The sequence below is a fragment of the Magallana gigas genome, chromosome 10, assembly GCF_963853765.1.
Source record: "Magallana gigas chromosome 10, xbMagGiga1.1, whole genome shotgun sequence".
NCBI lineage: Eukaryota > Metazoa > Mollusca > Bivalvia > Ostreida > Ostreidae > Magallana > Magallana gigas.
The window spans coordinates 32,332,959-32,342,952 of record NC_088862.1 but is presented as its reverse complement, the minus strand read 5'-3'; the positions used below and the strand labels follow the sequence as shown (position 1 = coordinate 32,342,952).

The 9,994-nt window shown below is 33.2% G+C and overlaps 1 protein-coding gene across 2 annotated transcripts; it reads left to right on the top strand.

The window, feature by feature from the left end:
* Window positions 1–462: 462 nt before the first annotated feature.
* On the top strand, window positions 463–9,868 carry LOC117686670 (heat shock 70 kDa protein 12B). Of its 2 annotated transcripts, XM_034462177.2 has the most exons (7): window positions 463–628; window positions 3,420–3,626; window positions 5,022–5,160; window positions 5,264–5,479; window positions 5,953–6,109; window positions 7,346–7,480; window positions 8,322–9,868. In XM_034462177.2, the coding sequence occupies exons 1-7, from the start codon at window positions 618–620 to the stop codon at window positions 9,245–9,247; spliced, it is 1,791 nt and encodes a 596-aa protein (XP_034318068.2). In that variant the 5' UTR covers window positions 463–617; the 3' UTR covers window positions 9,248–9,868. The 2 variants fall into 2 exon arrangements, with proteins under 2 accessions (XP_034318068.2, XP_065928857.1); XM_066072785.1 differs by lacking the exons at window positions 463–628; window positions 3,420–3,626 and having other exon boundaries at window positions 5,032–5,160; window positions 5,248–5,479.
* The last annotated feature ends 126 nt before the right edge of the window (window positions 9,869–9,994 follow it).

Genomic DNA, 9,994 nt, shown 5'->3' with positions numbered 1-9,994 from the left:
ATAAAACGACCTTTGAAATCGCGTCACGCGAGACTTTCGATAGTTGCTATCATGTCCCTGGTTGTAAATAAATGTATATAGTAAATGTATCGTATTATAGATAGTAAACTGAAAATAAGATTTAAAAAAGATAACGTAAAAAGGCGTCCATTACTGATACTGCTCGGACAACGACTGTGAAACTTTTTTTTAATCACTATACATTATGGGAACAAGAACCTAAGAGTTTACTGTGTATGGCCTAAAATAATGAAGTGGAACGTAAATCAATCTGCATTTTGTAAAGACAGATACCAATACTGGCCCTATAGGTCAATTCTTTTGTTATATACAAGTGATTATTTGAATATTTTGCTATATCTTCTTCATATGGAGATAATTAAGGTCTAAAAATGGCCATGACCATCAATCCCTCTTAATTGACTGTTAAGGGACCAATCAATATTTTTAAACACGGATTCATTTTAAAAATCCCAATTCGTTCTACTTTCGTTTTAACGCTAGTATCGCATGTTATTTCTTGAATAATATTAGTATGGAACAGGGTTAAGACTTGTTCCAGTGATGGTAAATAAGAATGGACGTGTCTACACCTTCTTCTTAACTTAGCAAGTCAAATGATACTCAGGTACGTTTTCCAACGTTTTCGTAGCACCTTTGTGAGGATTTGTCCGATTGTTTTTTTCTCTGCTCTTGAATAGACATGTTTGTCTCAAAATTTTTGTCATACACTAGGCTATTGACTAGAGCCATATCTAGGTTCTTTGGACGTTACATGTAATTTGTATTATCACTTTAGTCTTAAATAATAAACTATTATTAAGTAAATAAATCAAAGTACCAAAAGTACTGAAAGACGAGTTCTTTTCTTCAAATATTTATTATGAGTTGGAGTTAGGCCTTTCAATTCATGATAAGATTTGACGTATTGTCTGATACTTTGTCTCAAATCTTTACTGAATTCCGGTCTAATGAAGAATAATGACCCCCGTAGAATAATGACCGGGGGTCATTTTTCGACCTAGAATAATGACCCCCCCCCCCTTTCTGAAGAATAATTGGATTTTTCTGAAGAAAAAAGACCCAGGGGTTATTTTTCTTCATGTTAAACACGAAGAAAAATGACCCCCGTAGAAAAATGACCCCCCCCCCCGCTAAACAAGAATAGAAAATGGTTACCCCGTAACCAAGATATGATTTTTAAATTACTTGAATTTTAACTCTGTTCAACTGATTTTGAAGTTATAAACACCGAACTTGTAAATAAATGATTGCTGTATATAGTTTTTCATATCCGTAGCAAGCACACACAAAACACTCTTACGTTGCCACAAATTGATTGTTTACAGTTACGTCTCTTCTCTTGTCGACATATGGCGGGAAATCACGCAAATAAAGGAAACCAAATTCATACACAATGAGGATATTGTGTGATAATTAACGAACAATAATCATGAAAAAATAATTGTTGAAATAATATAAACAATATTCATTGGTGAAAGAATTGTCAATCAAAGAATGATACATGTATATATTTTTACGGGAAAAGACGTAGGAATATGAATATCTCTTATTTACATTTCTGGGGGAATGTGATTTTTTAAAAAATCGTTTAACGTTAGTTTTGTTTTATTCTATGTAATACATGAACATCGATATTCTAAACATTTGTTGTAATGTTGTATTTGCGATCGGGAAAAAACTTTATTCTTTTAGAGCAAATGTGTGAAGAGTACCTGACTATATAAAAACTTAAATAGATAATAAGCACTGATTGACAATAATAAGAAGAGGTTTTTAAGATGTTGATTAGATGTTCGGGATCATATTAGGGGTTTATATCCCCATTGATTTTGATCACATGATCTTTACTACTTCCAAAGTTATCAATGCTCATACAAACTATTGATGCATTAATCATCTTGATATTTATTAAACTATGCCGATGATGAATTAAAATATATTTTCTGTTCGAGTACTCTAAGTACTTTGACGATTTTCCTTATTGGCTGTTAACTTCTACTGGCGTAATGGCTGCTGTTAGTGCCCGCTAACTTCAGCTTGGTTATATTATGCCTTACAGAGGAGTAAACTTCTCATAATTTTGGTTTCATCATTAATTCCAGGTTATGCACTTGCATACCCAGCAGTTTGTAGTGGGGGAAAATCGTCATGCAAGTATAATTCATAACCATATCGAGTCTACTCTTTCAACGCCAATAAACAGATGTTTGTTTTATAGTCTCTTGTTTCTCGAAAAAAAAACATGTTGTCACTCGTCGTAATAATGAGATACATGTAAATGTAATCGTTAAGATGACAACCATATCACGGTGCAATACGTCAGTATCTTAATATAACGGAAGGATTTTTTTATTTTCTAAGATAGACCCCTTCTTTCACTTTAAAATATACTATAAAACTTTAATCTATAAGAAGGTCATTATTCCACAGGGGTCACTTTTCTTCATGTAGAGTGTGCTCATTTTTATGAAATGACACTTATTCTTCAGACAAAAGGGTCATTTTTCTACGTAGAATAATGACCGGGGCTCATTTTTCTGCGTAGAATTTCTGCGTAGAATAATGACCGGGGGTCATTATTCTACGTCGAAAAATGACCCCCGTCATTATTCTACGGGGGTCATTATTCTACGTTTCACCGGCAAAGATAGTCCTATAAAATTCTAAAAAGGCACAGTGGTATGGGGAAAAGAGCAAATTACATCTTCGCGGTGAACTCAAAACAATTATATTGATCAAGGTTATTGAAAGTATTAGATTTATTTAATATTGTGATCAACGAAAAAAAAACATTAGTCGGTATCCCTTTTACAAGATTAATGAAAACTTCGCAAACTCATACAATACTGTGAAATCATCATTGTTTGTAGGGGACCAATGTTCGTAGCTTTCGAGAATAACCCTTGTGAAACATTGATACTATAATGGTTTCCAGACAATTCATTGCGATTGTCGTCCACTTATCGCAAATGTTCAAACGTGTCCTAGAATAAATTAACTGTTCTTCAACTTGAATGTTTTTGATGAGTTACACGTCTACATCCATCAGTAAAAAATGAAATTCAAAATCGGATTTCAAAACTACGATATTTTTTATGTGTTGTAATGTTCTTATAATTGAGATAAGCTCTATTTCCATTTATTTCCTCAAGGTAAATTCAAAATAAATATAAAATGTAGTATCGATATATTTCATAAGTTAATGATATTTTTTCAGCAGAAATCATATAAAAAATTATTAGGTAGAGTTAATGTGTTGTTTTATAATAATAAAATCTTATTGTATAAATATGTGGAATAAACAACCAATGTGGGCGTTTTCAATGCATAGTGTTAACGTAGTAATGCTACTCCTAAAATATTCAAATATCTTTAAGGATAATATTTATTCCTAGAAAAATGGCTGAAAAGGATTTCCTGGCAGTTGTTGCCATCGATATTGGAAGTGCTTTCTCTGGATATGCTTACCAGTTTAGAGAGGACTTTGAAAAGGCGCGCACAAAGAATATATACTCCTGTGTGTGGAGAAATGGTTATCAGGCGTATGAAAAAACGGTTTCAAGCATCCTGCTTAATCCAGATGGGAGTTTCAATTCCTTTGGGTAAGGAGTTTTGGTGTTTTTATATACAAGTTGTTGTTTTTAAATCAGTTGTTTCAAACAGATAATTTTTTTACTTCCTTACTTACTTGCTGCCCCTGACGATTTTGGCGTATAGGAGGATAACGGTTCTCCATCCTTGCCTGATGTCCTTGTTGTTGTTTTTGGGGGGGGGGGGGGGGGTTTTGGGTCTGTTTTAGGGCTTTCGACTTTTAGTCGAAAAGACCTATTGTTTTTGTTCTGTTTTATTATCATTATTCTTCTCGATAAAGTTTCGACGGCGATTTTTTGAAAACGATAAGAAAAAGTATAAATCTTATGTTAAATTTTTGTAGCAATCTCTTAATTTTCCCATATGTCCCTTTTTGGACTTCCGGTTTGTATGCTTCCTGTTTACACATGCAAAATACAAAAAATTAAAAGGACCCTTGTATCTATTCTTTTTTTTAAATTATAAACTTAGAAATTTTGGAAATATATACTTCATGCTATGATATACAAAATTGTAAGCGACAACTTTTTCCTATCTCATACTGTTTTCGAGATAATGGGCTTCAAACTTTGTAAAAAGGGAGAGTGAAAAAAGTAGAAATTAAAATACGACAAATTTTTATTGAGAGGTTCCGGTTTTATAAGTTGATAAAAAAATTGTCTATGGGAGTTTTAATGTTAAACTAAATTCACGCGTGTCACGTTTTCTCAAATAGTTTTAAGCAAATATTTTTATATTTCATATTCAAATTATAGGACCTGAAAAGTTCTGAAAATAAAATTCCGGAAAATAAGGAATCTTGAGGGGTCAATATTCAAGACACTTTTTTATTTCTCATCTGATTTCTAAAATCTTTTTTAATTGATCAAAGTGGGGAGTACCATTTAAAAATCATGGTCTGAGGGGCAACTTTATGACTCCTAATATGGGTTTTAAGGGCCTAAAAATCACTTTTTTGTAACATCAAAAATTTTTTTTGATAAGAGTTATCCCGCTTTGATTAAAAACAGATAACACCAATAGCATACCAAGTCTTGGGTCCGAGAAATAAGTGTTTACTTTTATATAATTTTTTGGAAATAGTCTTTACGAAATTAAAAGTAGATCTGCTTATAGAGTACTGGAGTTTTCTTACTTTTGATATCGCATGACTTATAAGTTCTTATTTAGGAAATGCTTATACTAAGGCGCTGAAGAATTTGGAAAAAAATAGACATGGTTTTTCATGACATTTAATAAGGGGATGTCGAAAAGCCCTTCCTTTTTGCTGAAGACAAAAAGTTCTAGTTGGGTTTTTTTTCCATGTTGATAAGCAGTCTAGCTCTATTTAGCTGGATCATTTCTTGTTATACGTCATGATACATTGTATGAATAATATTGGAAAAGAAAAGGAACTTTTTTTGTAGGTTTGATGCAGAAAATGTTTATGCGGAAATGTTTCGGAAAAATGCTGAAAAAAAGTTTCAAGATGATAAATTTCCAGATAAATCGCCTAAAGACTGGTTCTTATTCAGAAACTTCAAAATGGAGCTTTATGGAAAAGAGGTATGGATATTATGGATATTTTTTAAAAACATCATAATTAATGGGGATTATTTTTATATCATTTCTTTATATTTTGTGGCTACAAAGAAATTATTTTGCCCAGGTTTTGCCTAGAAAAATGAAAATAAAGGACACTACTGGTAAATCATTTTCACTGCGAGCAGTCTTCAAAGAGTCCATCAGATTTTTCAAAGAGCATGCTTTAGGTGCCATTACAAGAAAAACAACCCTTCTCCCTACAGACATTTCCTGGGTTCTGACCATTCCTGCAATTTGGAGCGAACCTGCTAAACAGTTCATGAGGACAGCGGCAGAAGAGGTACAATTATGCATAATTTTTGATGATTATAATGGACACACCTATGAATATATTTTCACATTTTTGCTATTCATAATCAATGTAAGACGATGTTAATTCTTTAGACAAAACAAGTTAACCATGCCCCAGTCCAATTTGCTTAAATTGTCGTAGAAAAAAGTCAATGGATCGATACTGACTCCATTTTGGAGATTCGAATCTCTCTCCCAGAAAAAAGTTTTTGTTTTCATCGAAAACTGTTTACAAAGTATTGCTTTAAAATTTGGGTTTAATTTTTTTGATATCCAATATCACAACCTATAAAATACCCGCTAGTTCTCGAGAAAGAATAATGTCAAAACTGTATACAAATAATTTTTCTCTCCAAATCCACTTTATTTATGATTTAAATTTAGTCACTTTTAACATTAATGCTATTTCCACTCAATTTTGGACAAATAACCAACACGAAGGAAGATTGTAACATTCTATAGGCAGGTATACCAGGAGAATCGTTGATGTTAGCTCTGGAACCCGAGGCCGCAGCCTTGTTTACAAAAGAACAAGAGTTGATTCGACACACAGAAGAAGAAAGAGTTAAACTGGTGCCATTTGTTCCAAATTCAAAATTTATGGTGGTCGATTTAGGAGGTAAGATTTAACAGGAAATAAAAAAAACAATCTTCTAAAGCAGCAACATTTATTTGGTCAGCCAATACATAAATATTACTTTTATAGAATGAAACATTTTTTCAATAAAAAAAATATATATATTTTATCACACGTTTATCTTATTATACAATGGATAACACTTGTGTAACAAATTTTATATATTATACTGTGTATTCTTACACAAAATGACGTCATAATTAAATATACATATGTTTAGGCGGTTGATTGACGTAGAATGAAAAAGAAAAAAAAATAATTCAGTTGAAAAAGCGTAGAGTTATAAATGTGAATCATTTTATAATGTCTATTTTTTATGGATTGATAAACATATGTTCGAAAATGAAACTTTTTTAATGTTTGTTTGTTATTCTTCAAGGAAACTTTCGTCTTTTAGTAAATGTTATGTGTGGCTCACAATTATCATTTTTACAGAAAAGATTGAGGTTTAACAAACGACGTGGTAAAACGTGTGATAAAAAGAATCTATTATGATTTGTGATGGAATGTGATTTTTATCCAACTCGTTGTGCGTTTTCTATCCTCTCGCCAAAGCTCGGAGAAAACACACAACTCGTTAGTTAAAAATCATGTACCATCGGATCCTATATAAACAAAACAGTTAAACGTTTCATGACTAGATGTGCACGTCATAAAAAAATACAGCTTTATTTAAATTGTATGGCAGCATATACGCCAAGAACGAGAATAACTAGCGGTGTGAATGTCGTTGTGTGGGTCCCCAAGGATTAAACAGGAAATAAAGATGAATTGTTAACAAAAGCACGAGACTTGTTTGCATTAAAAGGAAGTAGTATAAGATGCATTCTAAAATTTGTGTTCAACATTGAAAATATCTTACTAAAGCATTGTAAGTATTATATTTTGAAAAGAAAAGTTTGAACAAAAGGATCATGACCACATCCCTTTCAATAATGGTACTTTAAGGTCTGCTGTTTTCAACGGAAGACCTTATTTTTATTGCTTTGTTTCTATTTCCCTATTATTATTATTTTTTCTGTCACTTTTTCTTTAAAAAAACGCTTCAGCCGATTTTCATGAAACTTTCAGATCTTATTAATGACAAAATTTGTAATTTTTTAAATTATGTATTCCCCATTTAAAGAATCATTGAAAAATTTCGAGTGTTTGAAAGATATAACTATTTGATACATGAAAATACAATGCGATACTGATAATCCAGCGAATAATTCACAGGTGGAACAGGTGACATCACCGTTCATGAAGTTCAAGAAGACCACACACTTCACGAGATCAACATGGCGACGGGGGGACCCTGGGGTGGAAACAAAATCAATGAGGCTTTCTTGCGAATCTGGAAAGACATACTCCGTAAGACGGTTATATACAAATATTACTGTATCAATGAGGTTTTTTCGGGAATCTGCAAACGCATAGGCGTCGGAACCGGGGGGGGGGGGGCTAGGGGGGGGGGGGCTAGGGGGGGGGGGGCTTAGCCTCCCCACTTGTTTGGCAAAGTTATACGTAACCATTAGAAACATAAGATGATAGAGGGTTCAGTTCCCCCACTTTTCTCGAAGGAAAGAGTATTGTTCCTAAATTTACCTTGAAAGATTGAGAAGTTGGATTGAGAAGCATACTAGCCCCCCCCCCCCCCCTCCCCCCCCCCCCCCACCCGGATTAGGAATTTTATGATTTTGGGAAAAAAAAGTTTGGGTATTAAGTAAGGTTATTTTGTTTTGGAAGCATAGGTATACTCCCCCCCCCCCCCCCCCCCCCCCCCCCCCACGGATAAGGATTTCCATGATTTTGGGAATTACTTTTTTCTCAATATTTTTGAGGATTAGTCTAGCCCCCCCCCCCCCCCCCCACTTTCAATTTGCTTCCGACGCCAGTGAAACGTGTACATGCACTTCCTAAGAATGGTTATAAACAAACATTTTTGTGAAGCTTTAATATCAGAAAAAACGTTACTCAATAAGAAAACGCATAAATAAGAAATACAAATCAGTCTCTCTTGTGATCATGAAACATGTACTCCTAAAGAAAGAATGTGCATATATATACCGTAATTATTTTTATCGAAGCTTTCTCTATTAGATAAAGGTGTTTCTGAAGATAAAGTTGGGACAGATAATGTGGCCATCCGACCGGAAAAACCATCGTTTTTCAATGCAATAATAAGGCTTCATCAGGTTTTATTGTGTTGTAGAGTACGAATTTACTGAATGTATACAAAACCACCCCGATGAGATTTTAGAGCTGCAGCAAAACTTTGAATTACAAAAGAGAAAAATTGGTGAGGAAACAACCAATGAATATTTATATATCCCTCTTCCGGAATGTCTACGTGAAGTTCCAAAAATTGAGACGAAATTGGAAGGATCAACAAAATATCCTGGAATTCGAGTCAGACGAGGAAAGGTAGAATTCCCCTCAGAAATGATACAGGATCTTTTCATGGAACCTATCCATGACATAAATGGTCAAATCGGTCATTTACTGGATCAAAGGGATGTCGATGCCGTCATACTAGTGGGTGGATTCTCAGAGTCGAAGCTCGTTTACAAATCGATCAAGGAAGAGATCCAGCCATCAGTCTTAATTTTAAACCCACCAGAATGCGGATTATCCGTGTTAAAAGGCGCTGTTTTGTTCGGATTTCAGCCTCAGCAGATTTCAAAAAGAGTAAGTAGATATTCATATGGTTTCAGCATTAGCAAACCTTTTGATCCAGTTCTGTACGACAGGGAAAGAGATAAGTTTCACAAATTTAATGGCCAATTGGAAGACGTATTTTTTGCCATCGTCCGAGCGGGAGACTCGGTTCTTCCGAACGAGGTAAGAGAATACAAATGTCGACCAGCTGACTTTTCCTTAGATTTTGCACTTGTGGAATTCTATGGAACATTAGACAAAGATCCAAAGTACGTTAGGGATTCTGAAGTGTTCACCCCGGAGTTACCATGTAAGCACATTGGAGATATCAAAGTAGAATATGGAGATAAGAGCAATCTTGACAATAATGAAATAATTGTTAAAGTGGTGTTTGGTTTTACCCAACTCAGTGTTTCTGCTGAATGCTCAATTGCCGGAGAGAAAAAGCAAGTGAATGCCCATTTTGAATTGCTCAAGTAGCTAATGTCAAACAATAGCTGAAAACAGGATCCACTAAGCCAAGCATTATGTTGAGCACCTGATCGTTATGCTAACACTAGAAGACTAATCAATTTGTCTGTATACAAGGCAAATTTATAGTACGAATTTTAAATTCGTATAATTTAGAGTTATCGAACATTGCTGAGGATCGGAGATCGTTAAAAGGTGCCGAAAACAAAAGGTTTGGTCAGTAAGTAGCTCAAGCAATGAAAATGAAAGGTGTAGTTGTAGGATTTTACCTGATTGTTTTTGACTTCGTTAAAATATATAAAGTCTGTTTTCATAGTGATTGAAATGGGTCATACAACGAAAATCTAAAATTTCTTTTGCTATATTTTTATACGTTTTACCAACTGATAGATTAGTCAGTATAAAGAGTGTTTTTTTTTTAAATTATTATTATTTGTAAATCATATCATGTCATATCATATCATTAAGCAATGTTTAATATAGTTTTATTTATTTCTATGTTATTCTTTATATAATTTCATCAAATAATGGAATGAACGTGCATAACATTTTACACGAAGATATGTTAATTACGTGTGATGTTTAATCTCATGTTATTTTAAGATAATTATTTGCTATGCATGTATATTATAGGGATTAAAATTATATATATATATATATATATATATATATATATATATATATATATATATATATATATATATATATATATATATATATATATATTTCTCCAGAATAAAATCACAAATTGATCCT